Source organism: Siniperca chuatsi, linkage group LG8, assembly GCF_020085105.1.
Source record: "Siniperca chuatsi isolate FFG_IHB_CAS linkage group LG8, ASM2008510v1, whole genome shotgun sequence".
In the NCBI taxonomy this organism is placed as follows: Eukaryota; Metazoa; Chordata; class Actinopteri; order Centrarchiformes; family Sinipercidae; genus Siniperca; species Siniperca chuatsi.
This window is the reverse complement of record NC_058049.1, coordinates 6,757,352-6,780,786: the sequence shown is the minus strand read 5'-3', so window position 1 is coordinate 6,780,786 and position 23,435 is coordinate 6,757,352. Positions and strand designations below refer to the sequence as shown.

Here is a 23,435-nt window from a genome sequence, read left to right as displayed (position 1 = left end):
CGGCGTCTTTGATAATCCTGCATGTACTCAGCATAGAAGATTCAGTACATCTCAGCCTTGTGAGATTATCTCTTTGCAATCCCTCTGGTAGCCATGAAAGTCCTGAGATGAGCTAGTTGAGCAAGGAAACAAAACTGATACATCTTAAAAAAAAAATATCCTTTAAAAATTACCCTCATGCTTTATTAACACAGACAGTCCGAATTTCATTTCTGGATTTCATATTTAGTGAGTTGTTTATCGGAAGGCAAACTCCTCAGTAGAATCTTTGATGTTCCTTAATAACGCCTCTGGTTCACTAGTAATGCCACGTAATACGCAAAACCTGAAAAAGTGTCTGTAATTTAAATTAAATTGCCAAATATGCCGCATAAGTGTGGTGGAAGTGTATGTACTCGTGCATATGTTTGTTTACCAGTTATGTTGTAAGAACTTGACAGCCAGTCGCATCATCCAGAGGTCAGTCAGAATTTACTTCGTCTGCGATGCCCAGTTTCCTCGTCTGTGTGTATCAGCAGGGCCATGGGTGTGGGTGGATGAGAGGTGATTCATCAGTTCATTCATAGTTCTCTCTCTCTAACACTCTCTCTCTCTCATGTTTTCTCCTTTTCACTTAAAAAATAAGTGATCTGTATTTGGCACAGTGAGCAGTCTTACATTGCTGATGCATTAAATCACAGCACCAGTTCAAAAAATTAATCATACGAGTTTATGCCCCTTTTATTTCTTGTTTTGTCTAACCAACAGACAGAAACCTAAAGATATTCAGTTTACAATCATAGAGGAGCAAGAATGCCAGCAGATATTCACATTTGAGAAGCCTTAACCAGTGTCTTTTTGGCATTTTTGCTTAAAAATGACAAACAATTAATCAATTATCAAAATAGTTGATTGGTTTTCTGGCAATTTACTAAATGATTAATCGACTGATTGTTTCTCTAAAAGAAAGGACTTTTAAATTTGAATTGAATTATTTTTCTTTTGTGTGTTCTTCGGTGTGTAACAGGGCCTATACGGATGAAGAGTTTTTTTAATAATATACTATATAGCAATTTCAAGAAAATAATTGATGAGAAGTTGATCATATTAGTAACATGAAAATTAAGAAGATGTAGTCCATAACAGTATTATAATGTTGTTACATGACTAACTTATTATCCTGTACCTGCAAAAGATTTATTTCTAAATTGAATATACTTGTAATATTGATTTTAAAATTACAGAATTATGTGATTTTGAAGCCTCATATAGGCCTATATCTTGCCAATTTTACACAATTCCTTACTCTTTTCACTATTCAGAGTCAGTATATTTTGGCCATCGCCATTGCATTCTTTGATAATTTGTGCTAATCGTCTCTCTCTTTCTGTCTTCCAGTCCTGATGACATTGGAAGCTGCTGGTACATCCTGTTGTCCGGATCTGTCTTCATCAAGGAGTCAATGTTCCTGCCCAGAAGCAGGTAGGATCATTAGCCATTCTGGTTCAGGGCGCTGTTTGAAGGCTTGATCTTGGCACTAACATGCAAGCAGCTTCCTCCCTTCAAAGCCTATTTAGAACAGTCACAAAGGGAGGTAAAAAGCTAATCCTGGACTGGTATAAGTGAGCCTATTATAATTTATACTATCTCAAAAAAGTTTGTTTCCTCTCTTATCAACTTGCTCTTATCCAGAGTAATAAACAGGAGTGATTCCTTTTACCAAAACTGGCTTTTTAAACATTGTTTCCAGAGTAGCTACTAAAGGTTACAAAGGACACACCTGCTTGTTGGATTTCTCAGGAGGAAAAGTTTAAATCTGATAATTGCTTTCTCTGTTACAAAAATAGATTTTATTTATGCTGTCACAGAAGTAAGTCACTCAGGAGAAAGTGACCACTGCTGCCAACTCAAACTTTTGTTTCTGAAAAGTAACACATTTATCAGTTGGGTTAAAGTTGTTTTTTCCACTGAGCAAAATGTGAATGTGTTGACATCTAAAATAATTGGTAGCAAATTGGTACACATGATTTCAATTTGCACTACTTGCTGGTATAATCCAAAAGGACCTGATATAAGGACCTGAGAAGGGTGCTGTGCCAGTGCCTAGCACTTGCAACAGCATAAAATGCACGCTACTATTATCAGAATTACATAAAATTCTCATAAAATAAAAAAAACTAAATATAAATTATGCTTTGCATAAATACTCTCTTTACATGTGTAACACCATAGACAGTCACAAAATGCTCCATGCTAGCCAGCATGGTCCAACACGAAAGCTACTTTGCAGACCTGCCACACACATGCCTCGACAAACATCGCTCCTAATTAGCAGATTTACATATGAAAATAAATAAGACTTTATGTAAAAATGTCACTGTTAATTTTACACTTTTAAAAGTAACTCAGCTTCGCATATAAAGCTAAAACACAGAAATTAAAAAGCACTTCCCCAGAAAAAGTCCATAATGAAAAGAGGAAGTAAAGCAAGTGGAATTGCAAAGCATTCAGTTGGTAAAATAACAAAAACTAAACATTCTATTAAACCACAGAACATTTTATAACACACTATAATGTAGATATCCGTGTCTTATGGGAACCCATAAGTGGAGGCTGGTGAATAAACAGATAATGAATGACAATAAAGTGAAGTTGCAATAACAGTTGTTATAATATAAAATGTCTTCATAGGAGAAATTATAATTGCTGACAAACACTGTACCCGGCTATTCAATTACAAATTCTGTACGTCAATAAACACTTTAAATTTTCCTTTTAGCTGCATACAATTATATTATAGTGTGTTATAAACCATGTATTAGATGTTTATGCTTAGAAATGCTCAACATAGGGACTTAAAGTAAACTTTTACCCAGGAATTTATAATGTTTATAATTTAGCGCAACAACATCACACCACTACATTTAAACATCAGCATAAGTCATGCCATCTAGGAAATGAGCAGCCACCAGCTACTTTGATTTTAGTGTCAGCAACATTGAAAGGAAAATATAACAATCTTATTTTGTTCTTACCCCTCTAGCATGGTTAAAAAAAGTGTTTGAAGTCACTCAAAACATCTCATGATTTACGTATAATTCCATCCGCTTTTATCTGATAAGGTAGGTTGTAGTAAGAAACAAATATTTGATTATTGGAAGAAAGAAGAATGGTAGAGAGTGAGTTTGTCACCAGAGCCCACCCCTCTGATGGATAATAATTATCTACGACACCTTCAGAGGACTTAAGATTCATGTTCCCCTCTGTAGCTCTCAGCCATCAGCTCCCAGCAGTGATCACCACCTCTGAAACCAAGACCCAAATGTTAAAAAGCTGTGATTTCACAAGTGGATCTGTTACATGAACCATCTCTGTGGGCGTCTTGAAAACAACAATCTTTTCATCCATTAGGCTTGCATAACACATACCTACAGCCACTCAGAGCTCCAGGCCAACACTTTAGCCCATGGAGCAGAGCAGTCCCAGCAGTACTGCGGGGGTCGGCAGCGGTCATTCTCCGGATTCACATGAACGTGGGAGGCATTTAAAACGGAAGACTTGATAGGAAATGTGCCAAAAAGCTGCTGCTCCCCTCTTAAATATAACCTTTTCAGTTTTGACAAGTTGAAAGTGTGTGTGTGGGATGCCGGAGGGGGATTTGCAGGTATTGGCAGATTAAACTTAATGCCCACCCGCAGTCACTGGGGAAGAGAGGGCTCTGAAAATGTTTACTAAGCATATGTTGCAATGAAGCCTGTGTAGGGATCCACTCTGCTGTATGACACTGTAAGGTTGGTAATTAGCTCACTTTGTTTAGTGATGCCAACTGCATTTCACAATACTGTCTTGTTTCTGCCAAATGCACTAAATTATACATATATTATACACAAACTGCACATTAAGCACTTTCAATCAGATTCACTTAAGTCACACTATAATAATAATTTGTCTTGGAACAATGTTAAAGAGCCTAACAACAGCTAGATCAACAAAGTGCAAACCGACACTAATGGCACAGAAACATGACCTCTGCATGTACTGTAGACATGGATGTATCAGTCAGTAGCCTATTTAATCTCCATTTGTATTAATTCACTCAAACTTAGGTACGTTTGGAGACTGTCTTCACCAGAAAAATGAAAGCATTGGCTGTTTGTTGAAATTTTGACCTTTTTGTTGACAAGCGACCTCTTGTGATCGTGTCAGTATCGACTGTGCTCTCTCAGAAGCAAAAGTGGAAGTAATGTGATGTTATAGTCCACAGCACTATAAATGAACTCATTTACCAGTATAACGATAAATGTTACCAATAAACTTACCAAACGTCGTATCACTGTGTTCTGATTAAGTATGACAGTATGATCGGTCACAGATTCTGAACTGTGCGCTGATTGGTTGGTTGAACATCTAGTGTGTTGTTATTGCTTGTTGGAGATATAATTAGTTTGAATATACAAGATTCAGGCAATATATTTATTGAAAATTTATCAATTCTATTTATTGTTAGCTCCCTATTATAGTCTTAGCCTCTACCACAACCCTTGGTATATGGCTGCCGTATTAAAACCTATTTCCACAAGAAGATGTTTTTTAAATGACACATTAAAATTAACACATTCTGATTCAAGTTTTCAAAGACTTCTGTGTCATGAAACCCACTCAGTGCTTGAATGAGTATACATTTTCAATTCAAGTAAGAATAGAAAGTAATAAACCATTTTTTCTTGACAGCAGTTGTATTACTGTTTTTCCACTAACAGTGCCAGAAAAGGTCTTTATAGTCAGTTAACAGCATGGTATGATACTTTCAATCTAACTGGAAGCCATCTGATGTTACGGGAGGATGCATGACTGGAAAAAAAAGAGGAGAAATGGTGAGGGCAAAATGGCTCGGAGGGGAAATTGGTTGTGACATGAGGAACTGAATGGAGTCCAGCGGGACTTCCTGAAGCTTTTAAAGATGTGGTGGAATTGGGTTTCAGACAGGCCCTGCCCAGAAATGGCTTCATATCTACACTGGCAGCAAGGTTGAATACCCGATATGCTTACATCATTCTCTGTGCTTCTCTCTCTCTGCTCCCCTACCCTCGCTGGTCACTGTAGTGAGATGTGATCCAGGGGAAGAGGAATGACTCAGTTAAGTGAAGAAGCTGGAGCTCTGTGCCTTATTTAACCCAGAGGCCAGTGTGAAATCAAATACAGAGGAGAGACACGGCAGACTACATGATGGACAATCATAGCAAGCCATCTTTCATGAACTACACCAGTAAGGCATCAGGGACTGACTTGACTGTTCCACCTGACAGCAGCAGTATGTAGTAACAGTTTTATTTATTTTTATTTTATTTATATAGCACCAGTTCATAACAGAGGTTATCTCATTGCACTTTTCCTAGAGAGCAGGTCTAGAGAGTATTCTTTAAAATATTTACAGAGACCAAACAACTCTCACCAAGATCAAGCACTTGGCGACAGTGGCAAGGAAAAACTTCCTTTTAAGAGGCAGACACTTCGAGCAAAACCAGACTCTGGGTGGGTGGCCATCTGGGGAGGGAGAGAGAGAAAGAGAGAGAGAGAGAGAGAGAGAGAGAGAGAGAGAGAGAGAGAGAGAGAGAGAGAGAGAAGGAGGTAACAGAGCATACAGTACAATGCAAATTCCACATAGAATAAAAAAAAGATATAATATTAATAAAATAATAGTAATAATAATAATTGTAGCAGTGGGTGTTAAGTAGGAACATGGGGGCAATGGGTGGCTTGTAATCATAGATCCAGATTCTAAGGCAGAAATACCTGCTGAAAGCGACAGAAGGAGAGATGAGAAAGCACAAAACTATGGGAGAGAGAAGATGTCGAGTAGTAGTAACATGCATTAATGGGATAAGAATGTATACAGATGGAGAGGAGGAGAGAGGAGCTCATCTCATCATGGGAAGTCTCCTGGCAGTCTAGGCCTATAGCAGCATAACTAAGGGATGGTTCAGGACTTACCCAAGTCAGCCCTAACTATAAGCTTTATCAAAGAGGAAAGTCTTAAGCCCGAACTCACACTGGGACCTGATTCCACAGGAGGGGAGCTTGATAACTGAAGGCTCTGGCTCCTATTCTACTTTTGGAGACTCTAGGAACCACAAGTAACCCTGCATTCTGGGAGTGCAGTGTTGTTGTAGGGTAATAGGGTACTATGACCTCTTTAAGATATGATGGTGCCTGACCATTAAGAGCTTTGTAGGTGAGATGGATCTTAAATTCTATTCTGGATCTTACTGGGAGCCAGTGCAGAGAATCTAATTTTGAAGAAATATGATCTCTTTACCTAGTTCTTGTCAGTAGACATGCCGCAGCATTCTGGATCAACTGGAGAGTCTTAAATGACTTATTATTGCAGCCTGATAATTAGGAATTGCAATAATCCAGCCAAGAAGTAACAAATGCATAGACTAGTTTTTCTGCGTTATTTTGAGACAGGATGTGCTTGATTTTTGCAATGTTACGTAGGTGAAAAAAGGCAGTCCTTGAAGTTTGTTTTATGTGGGACATATTAAAGGACATATACTGATCAAAGATAACTCCAAGGTTCCTTAGAATAGTAATTGTACTGTTAATATTAATAAATAAGTAATAATAGGAATGACAGCTACAGGAAAAATAATGTCAGTATTAGTAACAGAGCCAATAACAACAACTGTAGTAGCAGTTGTCGAGCAGGAACACGGGGAAGCTTTATTAACCTTGTACTGGTTTTACTTCCCCTCCTCCATCCTGCTGCCTACATTTATTATCACTATCAGTTGACTGCTGTCAGGACTTTACCGCCGGTCATTCACTGGACAGTTTCTCGATCATCAGCCTTATATTGGCTAACCAAAACCACAACTCTTAACAGAATTGACTCACGTCAACAGCCAGTTAGTGGATGAATGTCAGCCTCATCGCTGTTGTTTGTGTGAACTGCTGGGAGAAAAGGTCAGTAGAGCTCAAATCATTTCTTGACAGCCAGCATCAGCCCAGGCAGACTAATCTGTGACTGTAGATGACAAACTGATCCAGTGATAATTTATTCTCTAATCGCGCAAATACAGATCTTACTCATCTCTTTTCAGTGTTGATCATGTACTGTATGTTCTGTGGATGCTGACCGACAGTAATAGGCTTAAACGGTGATTATTACTGCTCACATGGATTAAAACAACACTTACTTGAACTGCGAATTTCATATTTTTGCTACTTACATTGAAAGTTTATGTGGTCACTCATGTTGTGAGTTTTGTGTTTACAACCATGTATCATTTCAAAACTGATTGTGCAAGCAGTATGAATTGTTTTCCTATTTTAGGAGCAAAGCATTTAAAAATAACTTCTCTGGTTGTTGCCAGCAGTGATTAGCGCTGGTACCAGGGTAATCAATCCATCCACAGGCCACTGACTGCCTGCGAAACCCTTCAATATTTACTGGCTTCACTGTAAAAAACATTAGATCGTTTCAACATAAAATTATGAGTGACTAGGGTCAGTTCTACATGCTGATACCTGATAAACTGAAAAAATTAAACTATTTAATTCTACAGAATTCATGATGAAAGATGTTCATGAGTAACTTCTACCGGAAAGGGACGACATAAGCTGACCACACCTACCCACCCCTCCATAACACACTCAAACCCACCCACCCCAGGAAGTGAGTCGTACGCTGAAATGCTAGAGAGAGAGAGAGAGAGAGATTTCAGAGCCACGCCCTCCCATTCTCACACACACATCTCAGACAGCTGTACTGGAGTGTGTGCTGGCCGATATGCCGCAGTCATCCTAAAGTGTCGGGGCTTGGAACATGCTTGTTGGACTGACTGTGGACTAACGGCAGGGGGGATATTTTAGAAGGAGGGATCCTCTTATCTTATCAGGTGGTGGTGTCAGTCTGGGAGCAGTGTCGGGGGTGAGTGTCCAGACTACTACAGCAGCATTTTACTCCTGTATATGGTTTACTAAAGCTCTGCCTAGAAACTCCTGTGTTTTTGGTTGTAATTTAAAAATCGGATTTGTCTCTGAGCCAGGAGCTGGTTGCAGTAAAACCTTCAAGTCTGGAATGTGAAACATGACTTTGGTGTTATTTTGGATTTGTCAGTGTGCAGTGTGTGCTGCCAGTATAAGGGGTGTGTGTTCTTCATGTTTGGTGGGTTAGACAAGACTTTTGAAAACTTTGAAACCAAAACAAAGATGGAGTTCCTGCTGTGGGGCGAATGTGTTTAAAAATGGATGATAGATGCAGCTATGATTGATTGATAGGAATGTAATGGAGGAAAAGTTTTGAGCAGCTAGCCCAGTCACTCAATCTAAACTCTCCACTTCAGTGCCCTTTCCTGTTTGCAATTACAATGTCAGTGAAGTTGTATTTTGGGAAGCAAAAGTCACGAGTCAATCGCACATTCTTGGCATCGGCTTCAGCTTCTATTTCAAAAGTGGTGAGGCAAAGGTTCGGGACATGTGTGTTGTGCAGTCACGCCGTTACTCCAAGGACTTGTGTTTATGTTTGCAAGGTGAGAAGTGGTTGGATAGTTGACTGCAGCTCTGAGGGGATGTTGGTAAACCCTTCAAGCCTGGATGCTGTTTTCATTGACTTAATAGTCATGGACAATCACTCCTGAGACTACCGTCCTCTCCTTCCTCTGACCTTCCTTTCCCTCCTTCTGTGCTGGATCTAAAGTCTAGCATAACCAGGGAGTTTAATCTTTGTCCTTCTTAAGGGTCTGGTGGGTTAAAAAAACCAGTGTGCCCTTTTACCACTTACTCAGTTAAACTGCTTAACAGAGTGAGGAGCCCCCCTTCATTCCACCCTCCTCCAGCTCAGACCAGGGGTGTAGATTAGGGATTGCATTGGTTCAGTCAGACGGCAGAAAGGATCTGAGGCTTTGGCGGTGGGCTGCCAGGCTCGCAGAGTGAAAGTCTGGTGATGCATGTGGAATGACATTCCAGACGCCCAGGCTTGTTGTATAACAGGGGGGTGCGAGGCCACTGAGGCAGGGGAGATGTCAGTCAGTCAACTGAGAGAAAGCTTCAGGGTTTAATTTGAAAATGAGATACTGGCCCGCCTGTCTGAAACCACCTCATACCAAGTGTCTGATGGCAGCAAATTTGGGAACTTTCGTAGAGGATCTTTTAAAGAATTTATTTTTCATGTTTATTAGTCTCCAGTTGTTTTACTGTTTATATTTATATTGTCTTGTTGCTAACTTGCCAGTTACCTGTAAAGTACTTGCAACTGAATTGCAATAACCTGTTTGAAAGGAAGGTGCTATACAAATAAAGTTTGATTTATAGTAGGTAACAAACAAAATTTTAATGGCAGCACCAAGTCAAGCTCTAAAAGAGACTTTCCTGCCAAAATAGAATGTTTTTAATGCAGACAAAAAAATTATGGCCATGTTTTCTAAGCCTTTCATTGAGTCGGTGCTCTTTCACTTTGTTGTTTTGAGTTTTAAATGTGTTGAACAGGCAGAAGTTCTGGAACGTTATAAAACAGGCAAATAAGGTTTTTATATAAAAAAAACTTCGTCCTTCACCCTCCGCTGGTGGTCTCATCCTTCGAGCTCGGGTCCTCTACCAGAGGCCTGGAGCTTGAGGGTTCTGCGCAGTATCTTTGCTGTTCCTAGTACTGCATTTTTCTGGACTGAGATATCTGGTGTTCTTCCAGGGATCTGCTGTAGCCACTCCTCCAGTTTGGGGGTCACTGCCCCGAGTGCTCTGATGACCACGGGCACCACTGTCGCCTTCACCTTCCAAGCCTTCTCCAGCTCTTCTCTGAGCCCTTGGTATTTCTCTAGTTTCTCATGTTCCTTTTTCCTGATGTTGCCATCACTTGTTATCGCCACGTCAACCACAACGGCTTTCCTCTGCTGTTTGTCCACCACCACAATGTCTAGTTGGTTCGCCATTACCATTCTGTCAGTCTGAATCTGAAAGTCCCACAGGATCTTGGCTCGGTCATTCTCTACCACCTTTGGAGGTGTTTCCCATTTTGACCTTGGGGTTTCCAATCCATACTCCATGCAGTTGTTCCTGTACACTATGCCAGCCACTTAGTTATGGTGCTCCATGTATGCTTTCCCTGCCAGCATCTTACAACCTGCAGTTATGTGCTGGATTGTCTCAGGGGCCTCTTTGCACAGCCTACAACTTGGGTCTTGTCTGGTGTGGTAGATCTGGGTCTCTATTGCTCTGGTGCTCAGGGCCTACTCCTGTGCAGTCATGATGAGTGCCTCTGTGCTGTCCTTCAGTCCGGCCCGCTCTAGCCATTGCTAGGATTTCTTGATATCAGTCACTTCAGTTATGTTCCGGTGGTACATCCCATGTAGGGGTTTGTCCTCCCATGATGGTCCCTCCACCAGCACCTCTTCCACTGTTCCCCATTGCCTGAGACATTCCCTGAGCACGTCATCTGTTGGGGCCTTATCTTTGATGTACTTGTGGATCTTGGATGTTTCATCCTGGATAGTGGCTCTCACACTCACTAGTCCACGGCCGCCTTCCTTACGGCTAGCGTACAGTCTCAGGGTGCTGGATTTGGGATGGAACCCTCCATGCATGGTGAGGAGCTTTCGTGTTTTAACGTCTGTGGTCTGTATCTCTTCCTTTGGCGATATATATATGTGTGTTTGTACTGCATGTTGTCTGTTCCCTATGTCTAATGACTTCTGGGTAAATTCCCCTTGAAGGGACAATAAAGTGAAGATCAACATTGGTATACAAAATTGTGCAATTGAACACAGCACATTTAGAAGCATTTTGGTGTGTATGTCAGCCAACACACACTGTAGTTCTCAGGGAAAAAAGCACAAACCTTACATCAACTTGTGGACCTGGATTCCTCAGTGCTGAATTATTCATAGCAAGTAGATTGTGCACATACTTCAGCATCATTAGTAGAGCTAATAAAAATTAAATATTTGCATTAGTCAAACTTTGCAGTGTGACAGTGTTGATTGCTGCAGAGATGCCCACACCCCAATGTAACCAAGCATTCACTGGGCAAATCAAATGTTTGTTTTAGACATACTATATTTGTTGTCTAATATATATTTACCCACACGGCAGGTCTTGTACTTTGTATTTGCTCAGGACTAGTCATACAGCAGTGGAAGCTTTAATCTCCAAACAAGACACTTTTGTGTTAGAAAAAACCCTCCCACCTCCTCACTCTTCACTTCCATAATCCCTTCTTTAATATCTCACATTGCCAGTGGCATTTGCCTCCTGCAAAATGGAGGATTGGATTACTAATGTTAGGAATGTAATGGAGGAACATGATTGAACATGTCACTTTGGTGTTTGCATTTGGTGGCCTAACGTGTTTTGTGATGCGTATTGGGTGGAAACACTACTCCCTTTTCCACAGTAGAGCCAGCCAAGGGAGGCTCAACAGGATCAGAGCTGGTAGCAACTCCAAATGTCTGTAAAACCAGATCAAAAGCACTCATTTGTTTCTGCTGCCCAGCTGAAAATCATCTTTGCTGGAAATAAGTTGCAAAAGAATTGTAGCGTTTGTCTTCTAGTAAGAATGTGAGCGAAAATATTGAGTAAGCTCTCCATACTGTAGCTCTGTTTGGCCCTGTAGTGGAATTCAGGCTTGTGTATGTTGGGGATACAAGCAGAGTTAAAATGCATTAAACTGAGGCTCAGGCAAAGCAAACAGCAACCATCAGCATTAACCCCATCACTGCCTTTATTCACTCAGCTCGTTTTGGTTCAGCCAGTCATTCAGTGTTGTCTTTGATTTCGGTTTCATGCTTCTCAGCAGTAGTTAACTGTGCATCATGTGGAGTTATTTGACAAACTGTTGTTCAAGAGGCATCAGAAAGTTGACAAATTAGTCAATTAAAATTGCATCACTGGCAGAGAAACAACAGAATGGCTGACAAAAGAGGAAAAAACACAAAACTCACAAAGGCTGGTCTGTGAAAGGAGGCAGAAAGAGAAAAGCAAAGCAAGCTAAATCGACTTTTAGAAAATAAAAGGCACAACAAAAATCATTATTTGCTCTTTGCCAAAGTGGCAGTTAGAGAGAGTATCACCAGCTCTTTGCAGTTGGCTGGTTATTTATTGTCCACTTTGACCAAGCTGTACCCACAACATGTAGCCACAAGCCCAGGGCTCCAAAGCATTTAGGCCATGCTGTGCCTGAGTTCTACACCTGTTGGTGTGATTGATGAAAGCTGCCACCTCCATAGCCTCAGTGCAGGTAGCCACTCTCCACTACTTACTGCTCACTTCACTGTGAGCACTGAGTAGAACTGTCTACACCTGGAGTTACTCACTTTGATTCAGCCTCACAGTTAAGTTTGTAAATTGTCTTTGAAATTTTCAAAAAGACGTCCATAAATTGATAATAAAAGACATTTCATTCACTATTATATATGACAAAGACATAAAATCTAATATAATACCTTATTTTTATTATTAATCAATCGGCTGATTATTTTCTCAATTGCTTCATCAATTGTTTGATCTAGAAAATGCCGACCAACAGTCCAAAACCCAAAGGTTTACTATCATAGAAGACTAAGAAAACAAAAAAAATTCACTTTTGAGAAGTTGGATACAGTGAATCTGAGCCATTTTTCCTTAAAATAATTACTCAAGCAGTCCATTGATTATCACATGTTATATCATACATTATGATTGTTTCATTTCGAAAAATAATTTGGTTATAATTGTTTGTTGTCTATTGTATGTATGTTGTTTGTTATAATCCTTTCAGCTCTAAAAAATATGAATAAATAAATGTTTTCAGTTTCCAGGCCACCTTGACTCAATGTAAATTTAAAGATAAATGTCCCACTTGCTGGTTTAAAATCCCAGTTAGTGAATCTAAATAATGCAAAACAGCTATGCACAACACAAGGCAGGCACACAAACTCAACAGCAGTCTGTTCTTTTGGAGTCACTTGAGTTGATCTTACAAAACAATCAGCAAACCAACAAGATGTGGGCCACGTTCTCTATCGAAACATGTTAAAAATAACAAACAAGGAAGTCCTTGTGTCTCTACATTGAGGTCGGGTGCTGGACAAAGGCTGCATTCTTCATTAAACCAATGAGTTGGATCTCCTCATGCTCAGAATTTCCATGGCTGCTGCCCTTCTTTGAGACATTTTGGTCTCTGCTGCTTTTAATATTCCCTGGTTCCCCCCTCATTAGGAGCAAGGCATACTGTACAAATTGTGACGTCATGAAAGTGGACTTTTCCAGAGGTGGGTGTTTCCCTTCAGGTGGGAGTGGTAACAGTGAAAGGAGGAACTGTCCATTCAATGCTGCTCTGTTCAACATTTTATACAGAAATTCCATAGGAATACTACATATTTAAAATGTTGGGCAGAGAGTTACCTATAGACTTACACAGACATTTAAGTTATCCGTCTGTGCTTCTTGGCTCTCAGTGTGAGTCAAAATGCGAAATAAATATATCATTTACAGATTGAACAGGGAAACGACACAATCAGGACTGCTCCACTTTTGTTAGGTAAATGTGGACCTCTAAATTCTTGTTTTTCTCATCATTTTATTAATTAATTTTTTTCTGTCTAGTTTTGGAAAGCGATCAGCAGGCAGCCTGCGACGTGGATGTGAGTGCATCGTCCTGGAACCCTCAGAGATGATTGTGGTGAGTCCCATTTTTCAGACTTTTAGCACACATGTGTCAAAGGCATTACCACACACACACACACACACACACACACACACACACACACACACACACAACTTCAAGCAGACCTCATAACATACACAAAATACAATAGTGATTTTTATTTTGACAAAGCTTTTCCTGTTATACAACCACAGAGAAATAGAGGGAAATAACAAGATGCAGCAGCAGAGAACATACTCACATTTTCCCACCCAAATGATAATTTCCGACCACTTATAAACCAAGTTCAAACATCTATCTTGTATTGTTTTAAACCTGCCTTAATGCAAATCATACCGCACGTCATTTATTGCTTATGTTGTCATACTCTTTTCTATCGTAATAAGTACAAAATTGCATCCCTGATCTAAAATAATCCCTTATTCAGGCTTCAATGCAAACCAGCAGTGCATGGGCTCCTAAAGACTGAAGTTTAACTTCAGTTGTCTTTGATGTTAGCATACTAGAAAATTATGATAATTATTGATTTTGTGATTCCTTCATGTATTAAGAGTGAGCTGTGCTCTTTTGGATCACCAAACCTACATTACCTATAGCAGAGTATAGCTATAATTTGGACTAACATCCTTGAGAGTTGGGTCTGTGGTGTTTTGTACTAATCTGTTCAAGTGTCTCCTATTGACATTTAATAATAATATAATAATAATAGCCTTAAGGCACAGCTATATTTAACTGTGTCTTTGCTGGGTTCCAGCATATGTGGGGTTGCTGGAGTCCAAGGCTGGTAGAAACTCTGACCCAGTTTTATGGTAAATGAAATGTTGGCTCACAGAAGAAGTTCTTGAGAACAAATCATTCCCATCTCAGATGAGCACAGAAGCAAGAGGTAGCAGCACAATACAATCATCTGTTGAACAGAAGCCCTCTGAGGCCTGCAGATCAGAACAGATGCAGTTCTGCTGATGATTTTGCACTAAAGGGTCGCAGTATGCTAGTGCAAATATTTTTTTTTTTTTTTTTTGTGCTGCAAGACAATGTATGTACAGCATACCCTCTGCAAACTTCAGGTCTGTTCATTTGATGACTACATCAGATAAGGGAACCTTGAAAATTGCATGTTAAAAATCAGTTGAATCTAAACTGGACTGGAGTTTTGTTTAAATATGTTTTGTCATCTGAAAGCCTTCTTCAGTTTTAACTTTTCTGGTATTTATCCCGTTTGAGGTCATCATGTCCACCAATAAGGAGGTCAATCCATTTGTCATAAACAAATCACAGGGATAAATAGAGCTACAACTAATGATTATTTTCATTATCAGTTAATTTGCAGGTTATCTTCTCCACTATTCGGTTCATGGCTATAAAATGTCAGAAAATAGTGAAAATGCCCATCACTAAAGCCTGTTTGCTTAACCAACAGTCCAAAACCTAAAAATATTCAGCTTAATGTCACATAAGACAGAGAAAAGCAGCAAATATTTACAGTCGAGAAGCTGGAACGAAAGAAGGTTTTGGATTTTTAATCGCCTAATCGTTACAGCTCTAGGGATAATTACTTGTACTATTCCATACAAACAGTTAGAACTCAAGAAACAGGGAATCTAACCTTAAGACCAGTGATTTGAACTCATCCTTATGGACACTTTGTATCAACTGAATGATTGAGATGAACCCTCACAGGTATACAGGTATACAAACAGTATAAAATAAGAGGAAAAACTGGTGTTTTTAAAGTCAACTGAATTTCATCTTGAAAGAGGAAGGGACTTCTATGAAAAAATAATTTAATTGGGAACACACAGACCACAGGACATGCTTGAAAAACATAATTCATATTTTGTTGACCAGTTGCAGCAACAGTGTGTTGAGGGGCAGCGAACAAAGCTGTACAAATAGTTTGACTGCTTTGGCCAACAAAACTGCACACACTGTGGCAAATGAAGCCAATACTTCACACCATTTTGATTGCTGACTGACCATTTGTCCACTGCTAAGATGTTGATTTTGATTTGATTTCTAGCATAGGATACTACCACGTTTAAAATCACACCTACGCGCTCACTCTCCACCATTTCTGGACAAATCCGCCCTTTGCCACCTTTTTAAAGGAAGACATCAAACATAACCCACGTCTTGTCAGTATATAATAACAACTGGTTGTTGCTTGCTGCATTCACAGCACATCTCAGTGATCTCCCTTTCACATGCTGTAATTTCTGTGTCTCTGTGAATGTGCGTCGTAGATGGGGGGCTTCTGCTAACTGAGCCTGTATCAGCTACACACAAACCCCTCAGTAATAACACCCTCTGCTCTGCTCGCTGCAGACACTTTCTGGCCTTACCCCTTTTGCTATAATAGGTGTCAGCCCGCCCTATAATTACCGAGGAGGGTTTTGTGCTGCTGGAATATAGATACACATGGCTAGAAGTTTGAGCAACACACAGAAAGATGCATACAGACAGACCTGCAGTTACAAACATGAGCAAGGAGACCAATGTCAAAAGAAAGAAAGAAATAAGCCGCTGAGTGTTGTGAAATGTGAAGCCGCAGTGAAAGTAGCAAGTGAGCAGCAAGGAGGAATGGGTCCAAAAAAAAAGAAGAAAAAAGAAACTTAAATATGTCATTCCATCATGACGCAAAGCCGGCAGGCAACAGATTGGTCTCATTTAAGTAGCATTTAACCAAAAACACTTTAGAAAACTGTAGAATATGACTTCACTGCCTGCTATGTTGAAGTGGCATCCTGTGCCAGTTTCCACTTGGAAAGTGTATTTTTTTCATCTAAAATGGAAACATGGATTTTATCATGTTTTAACATGTAATTTCATTGTGGTTAATATGTTTAACAGAGATAGAGAGTTGAGAGTGAGTCAATGTTATCTGCTTGTCTTTCACGCCATCAGACTCCTCTGTTTATCACTGTCTGTCAATCAATCTACTCCCCATTGCTCTCTATTTCCCTCCCTCATTCCAATTTCACTCAGTCCTGTGTTTCTTTCTCCCTCTGTCTCTCTTTTTGTGTTGTGAGCACCCTTTGACGTAGGTGTGCATTGTGCAGCCCACACACACTTCTATTTTTACGCAATGAGAGGGGCGGGAGGCAGGGAGGAGGAGGAGGTGGGGGAATCGGAGATGGAGTATAGGAGGGTGGGGTTTTTGGGATGAGCGTGTGTGTGTGTTTTTTGGGAGGGGGAGTGGGGAAGGGCGTGAATGAAGATGAAGACAGTCACTCCCCCCTCTCTCTCTCTCCCTCCCTCCCTCCCTCGCTGCCTCCCTCCCTATCATTTCCAGGTGGACTATATGGATGAAAATGAGGAGTATTTTCAGCGACAAGCCTCGCACAGACAGTCCCGTCGGCGCTTTCGGAAGATCAACCAGAAAGGGGAGCGGCAGACAATCATCGACACCGTGGATCCATACCCCACTGGAAAGCCACCCATAGCCCGGGGATACCACACGGTGAGTTGCACCCTGCGCTACAGTTTTGTGTTTACTCTCGCTGCGGTGGATCGCTGTGCGCTCCAGAGGCGGCTCAGTTGCCGTGTTGCACTCTTCTTGTGTGTCTTGCTCCTTCTTCAGAACCTGTTGTGCAGTCTTGCTTCAGATCGTTGCTGGAAAAATGTGTTCCCTCTTAAACCAACTATGTGTTTTCTCTCTGTTTGGTGGCCTTAGCAGAGCCTTGTTTGTAGGTTGTTGTGTTTTAATGTCTTTTGTACTGGGGAAGGGCACCCTTGTCCATCAGGGTGCACTTCGAACCTGTTTTCCTAAACTTTGCACTGAGCTTTCCTCCCTTTAGTGTCTAATTGTTGTTTTACCCTTCATTGCTAGATTAGAGTTGCTAGTCTTGCGTGTAATGTTTGTAGCTTCTGCTGGCTTAAGTGTGTCGACCCACCCTCTCTTTAATAGATGTTTTGTAGTTCATTGAGCATCCTGTAGTTTCTCTATACTATATCTGCCTCCTTGAATGCCTGTTTATTTGTGCTTTTTATGGTTGTCAGAATAGTCATCTAATGTGAGTTTTTTTCACGTTTTTAGCACTTGCTAACCAGCATTTGTCTTCAGTTGTCTCTGCAGTTATGAGGATGATAAAAAATGCCAGCCTATTCCAAAGCAAATTCAAGGTGCATATCATCAAATAGGTCCTTGGATTTACAGGTGAAGTGTGCCCTGGAGAATGAAACTTTTCTCAAATGCATGCTGCTGTTTGATGATCATTGAACCAAGAGAAAAGGAAGTAGTCTTGTTAGAAAGTTTTGTTTTTAAAGCGGTGGTTTCCAACCTGGGGATTGGGTCTGAGATGAATGTAAGGGGTCGCAAGATGATTTTTGTGGTAGAAAATAATAAAAAACTAAACTCTACTACATAAAATTCTGTCAATTTTTGGACTTTTCTCTAATATTTGCCTCTGTCTTTTGAAGTGATACAGCTTTACATCCTCTGGCCTTAAATTATTCAAATGAAATGGCCTGTGAAAGGAAAATCACTTAAATTGTACTGGTCATAACTCTTAAACAACACTTTATATGAAGGCATCACAAGCAAAAAAGGTTGGAAACCACTGTTTTAAAGAACTGCACAGCACCATGTCTCCTGATGCATCTCAGAACCAATAACATAGGATGGTTTTAATGCAGAGCATTCAGAATGCACATTTAATGAAACGTGAAAAAATATGTCAGTAAAGTGTCGCTTTTATAAGGCATTTATTTCCCGTCCAGTGTCAGTTGTTTCAGAGGTTAACTTGGAAAAAGTGACACTGTTTAGAAGAAGTTTTGTCATTCCAGCACTATTAAGATTGTTTTTTTTACATGAAGCAATTTTGTGAAACAAATTGATTTACTTGATCAAAGGTCAGCATTAACTCACCTATTTGATATTTTCAGTTTATGAAGACAAATATGACTGAAATTCGGTGTCCAATGTTTTGATTGATTTGGAAATTACAGAAAAAGAAGAGGAGAGCAGTTGACATTGAGAATACAGTGTATATATACTGTATATACAGTATACTGTAATTTGATAGTTTTTTTACATAAGAACTATGTAGAGAGAGAAAATGGAGGAGGAAGAAGAGAGTTTGGGAAAAGGAGAATGTCGTGCGGATCAGATGGTTCCTAGTTTCATGAGTCGTACAGCTGTTGTATTCTTATAAACTCTCATTTACATACTCAACAGTAGGGCTGCTGTTAATAGACTTTTTTTTTTTTTTGTCAAATCATACACCAGTATGCTTTTAGATTTGATACAGTTCTTAGACAATATTTCTCCTAAATAAATACTGTTTCAGCATGTTAGAGGCTGGACAAATCAACAACATTTGTATTATGGAGGATAGTTTAGATGATGCTGACTATAAAAAATGAAAGCTAAATGTGGTTTGGTGCTCTAACAGAGTAAAGCCTCATCCAATCACAGTGCCATATTTGTGGAAGAGTATTGACTTTAACCATGTGAAGGGATTTGACTCCAGTAGAGGAAAAGCTATTTGGCCTTTGGGTTGAACCAGGCTTTCTCCCCTCTGTGCTTTCTTTCCCTGAGAATAGGAAGCAAAGCATTTTCACACTAATGATGCAAATACCCAGCATGCAGTTGTTACACACTGTTTTTCCTGTTCCCCACAATTTCACTGCATTCCCTTCATTTCTGACGCTCCCTTGGGGGTTCTGTGAGTGTACCCAGTTCTTCTTGGAACACTATGAAACAATCACGCTTAAAATGCGGCAAACGTCATCTTCCTCCTGGCTCCCTCCAGCCCCACCCTGTTTCCTAAATTTAGACTCACTGTGTTTTAGTTTCAAAAGACTGCACTGAACTTTCTCATGGCCCGACATCTCCCGTCACACACTCAACTCTCCTCGCTCTAGTACTGTTCCTGTGGGAAGGATGGAGCGGGTGCCATGGCAACCAGCAGTCCCAGATGGGCTCTGCTCGAGTGCACTTAGAAGTACAGTAGGGAAGGGAGCTAACTTAGCAAGAGCGCAGTACGCTGCCACCGCTGCTGCTGCTGCTGCTGTTGACAGAGGGGTGGAGGGGAGCAGAGCGACAGAGAAGCTGAATCTGGGCAGATGCTAAGCTGACATAGCAAGCTAATCCAACATTTAGAATGCCAGGCACCGCTCAGATTTTCCTCCCTCATACCCCGAGGCATATTTAGGAGGCGAGAAATGCACCGAGGACAAACTTGGGATTGAAGAAAGGAAATCTCTCCAGCAGGCAAGGTTTTTATTCAGCTTAGTCACTCCTATGAAGGCAAATGTGAGGCTAGGTACAAAAATATCAGGAGCCACTTATCTGAAGGTTTCAAAACTCTTCCAATGTGAGAAATACTGTAGACAAATCTGTTTTATTTAGGGCTGAGGTGATTATTTTCCTTGTTGATTACTCTGTTGATACATTTTTTTGATTTAGTGTATAAAATGACATAAGATAGTGAAAAATCCCTGTCACAACTGTCTCAAATTTCTTGTTTTATCCAACCATCTGTCCAAAACAAGCAAATGTGCTTAGTTACTTTTCAGCACTTAAGCAATGCATGTGAAGACTTTCATTTCAAAAATGACATTCATCGTTTGGAAAAAAAGTAATTCCTTCTCTCATCAAGTTATTGCTACCACTAAGGCAAAAGAGATTAAGGAAAACAATGTTAAATGGTTTGCTATTTGAAGATTAGGTAATTTTAGTTGACATTATTGTTATTGTAAAAAGAGTGAAACGTTTCATTTGAACTTATTGGTTAAGCTCTGCTTTTCTGAGCATGATGAGATGTAACATACCAATGCCAGCCACCATCCTCAGTAATGCATTAAGTGCTGAAATAGCTATTGCTTGGCCTTGATTGTTAAAGAGAGATTGTTCTGTGACTCCAAGGTCACAGGTTCGATCCCTGCAGTGGGCAGGGTGTCTGTGAACAGCTGTGTGCACTGCTGTTGTCTGAGCAACACACTCAACATGCTCAGTCATTGTAAATTGCTCTGGAGAGTGCCAGTTTAATACCTAAAATATAAATGTAATGCTAACCCAGTAGTGAAACTCCCACTGGGAGTGCTGACACACACACACACACACACAAAGCAACCCCCCGGCCCCCACTCTCCACCACGATCTGAAGTAGAGCTATTATCTGTATGAAGTGAGGATTATTTGGCTCTGAGGGTTCAAACTTAATGCAAGTTATTTCTTGAACATGTAATTACAGAGTCTGGCCTCAGAACAGTATTCATGCAAATTAATGGCTTCATTTGGATTTTGGACAATTACTATCACTTGGAGGACTTAGGTGAGAGAGAATTGGCGTGGAATTGTATTTGTTAGATACGTAGACTGTTCGACTAGCTGATTAAGTTTACAATCAATCAGTCTGTCAGTCTTGATTTGCTCAGGTCAGTACCATATAACAAACAAGACACAATATCAGTTGCTAGGGGCACTTAATTTAACTTTTAAGATGTTGATCAAGGAAATATATGATTTTAAGAGTTATCATTTCTGTAAGCCTACTTAAAACAACCTGTACAGCAGCGTTCATCTCATCCATGGTTGTTGCCATTAGCGTGGCTATTTTTCTAACTTGGGCACAGGAAGATGACGTCCCCATTCTTAATCCCGCCTACAAAGCTGTGATTTACTCTGTTGTTATTGCAACTGGGAAAACAGCTGTCAATGAGCACAACACCCAACCTATGTGAATCACTGAAAAAAATGTTGCCAGTGATTAAAATTGCATTTACGCACAATTCATGGCAGAACTCTTAACACATTTTACCTGAGCTTCTGTTTTTTTGGGGGGGGGGGTTTTGTTGCTCAGATACTAGTTCATTACAATAATGTAGGCTTCTTCTGTTTGAGCATGTGTTAGTGTTTCAGAGGAACAGACTGACCTTTGCAATATTTCTAAGGTGAAAGATGGCAGTTTTGGCTTCACTTCTAATGTGCTAGTCAGATTTATTGTCAGACTCAAAGACCACAGCTAATACTAAGCATAAAAAGCTTTTGATTTAAGGTATGATGTAAGATACTTCTCTTTTATTTTTTTTTAGCTCTATCTCTGATTACCATGGGCTCAAGTTTTATCTCCAGGATGTTATGCTCCTGTTCAATTTAAAATGAGCTTGTTACAGGACATATAATGGCACACTTTACTTGAGGAATGTTGCTGATGCTCTCATCTAAAATGCCTGAAAAGGAACACAGCTGTGGTTTGAGCTTAAATTTGTAGTTTGTCATCATTAGAGGCAAAGATCCAAGAATTTAAACATCAAAGGATTAAGATAGATATGTAAAAATACATTTCTGTTTCTGTAGATGGGTCCTGGATAAATCAGGGCAATGAAAGAGGACAGTCTTTAGGATTCAACACGTCTCCCTTTTAGAGCAGTGGGTTACCACTTGGGTGCCTCGTTCATCTTCTCCTCTAATATGAACAGCCATTTGTGCACTTGACCTGTCGAACATGCACGCACACACACACACACACACACACACACACACACACACACACACACACACACACACACACAGATTTTTTCCCTGATATCTCACTTAGCCACTCACTTAATGTCTTTGTGCAGATTCTGTCTGTCACTCAGTTTGAATGTTGATGTGGCTGCCATCGAGGCCTTACTGAAGGCTACACTCCTGATTTTATCCACAACAAATTATGATAATTTCCAATATCTCCTTTACCCTTTGTCCTCTTTTTCTCCTCTCCTTTGCTTGCTTTTAAATTCTTGCACACCTCCTCAGACACCCCAAACTCTCTGAGCAGATGAGTAATATTCTTCCTCTGGGTTTAGTGGCCAGTAAGGCATCCAAGGTCCCAAACAGCTGTTCTATAATTATACAAGCAGCAGGAGGCAGACAATCAATACTCCTTTTACTCTTTTCCTCCACCCGGGCGGCCTGGTGGTTAGCAAGGCCGCCCTGTAATCAGAAGGTCACAGGTTTAATCCCTGCAATAGCCAAAGTGTCCATTAGCAATCGTGTGCTCTGTTGGAGTGTCCTTGACAGTGACATTGCTCACTCATATTCTGACTACCTTTAAGCTATATATGGAAGGGAAGTTATTGCCGATAAGGATGATTCCCTCGTCAGTTTCTCTGACGTGTATTTATGTTTGAAAACTCTGAATATAAAATGTTAAGTGCCTACACATGTATAAGATGACTTTGAGACACCAATGTAATTGCAATAAATGAATGCAAAGTGGTTGTTTTATAGCACAGATTCACTTCACATGAACTTCAAACCCACTGTATCTTAACTTAGTTGCTATTAAGGCTGAGAAATTAATTTGTATCAAATTTGCAAAGGAATAGTATGACATTTTAGGAAATGCACTTATTTTCTTTCCTGCTGAGCGTTACATGAGAAGATTTATACCACTCTCATATCTGTTCAGTATAAAGCTAGAGCCAGCAGCTGGTTAGCTTAGCTTAGCATAAAGACTTGAAAGAGGGGGAAACAGCTAGTCTGGGTCTGCCCAAAGATAACAAAATCTGCCTACCAGCATCTATAAAGCTCACTAATTGACATTTTATATCTTGTTTAATCCCTACAAAAATCAGTGTAAAAACAACAATTTGTGGTTTTACAAGGCCAGGCCAGTGGTTTCCCCCTGTTTCCAGTCTTCCAGCTTAAAAGACATGAGAGTGGTATTGATCTTTTCGTCTAACTTTTGGCAAGAAATCAAATAAGTGTATTTCCTGAACGGTTCCTTCAATAATACATTTTTTCATTGAGGTAGCTCATTCTGCCTGCATAAGCAGCTAAATTGTAGAGTACTATCTTGCTATATGTGAGCTTAAAGTCATGTATTTC

General features: G+C 40.1%; 1 protein-coding gene across 12 annotated transcripts in view; it reads left to right on the top strand.

The window, feature by feature from the left end:
- rapgef2b (Rap guanine nucleotide exchange factor 2b) overlaps nucleotides 1-23,435 on the top strand; it is a 112,630-nt gene that overhangs the window by 40,997 nt on the left and 48,198 nt on the right. For 11 of the 12 annotated variants that reach the window (XM_044206141.1, XM_044206135.1, XM_044206140.1 and 8 more), the window contains exons 4-6: nucleotides 1,378-1,461; nucleotides 13,558-13,633; nucleotides 16,911-17,078. In XM_044206141.1, coding sequence (XP_044062076.1) covers nucleotides 1,378-1,461; nucleotides 13,558-13,633; nucleotides 16,911-17,078 — 328 coding nt within the window. Of the gene's footprint in view, nucleotides 1-1,377; nucleotides 1,462-7,764; nucleotides 7,913-13,557; nucleotides 13,634-16,910; nucleotides 17,079-23,435 lie in introns of those variants that run through there. The other variant, XM_044206142.1, reaches the window with a different exon arrangement.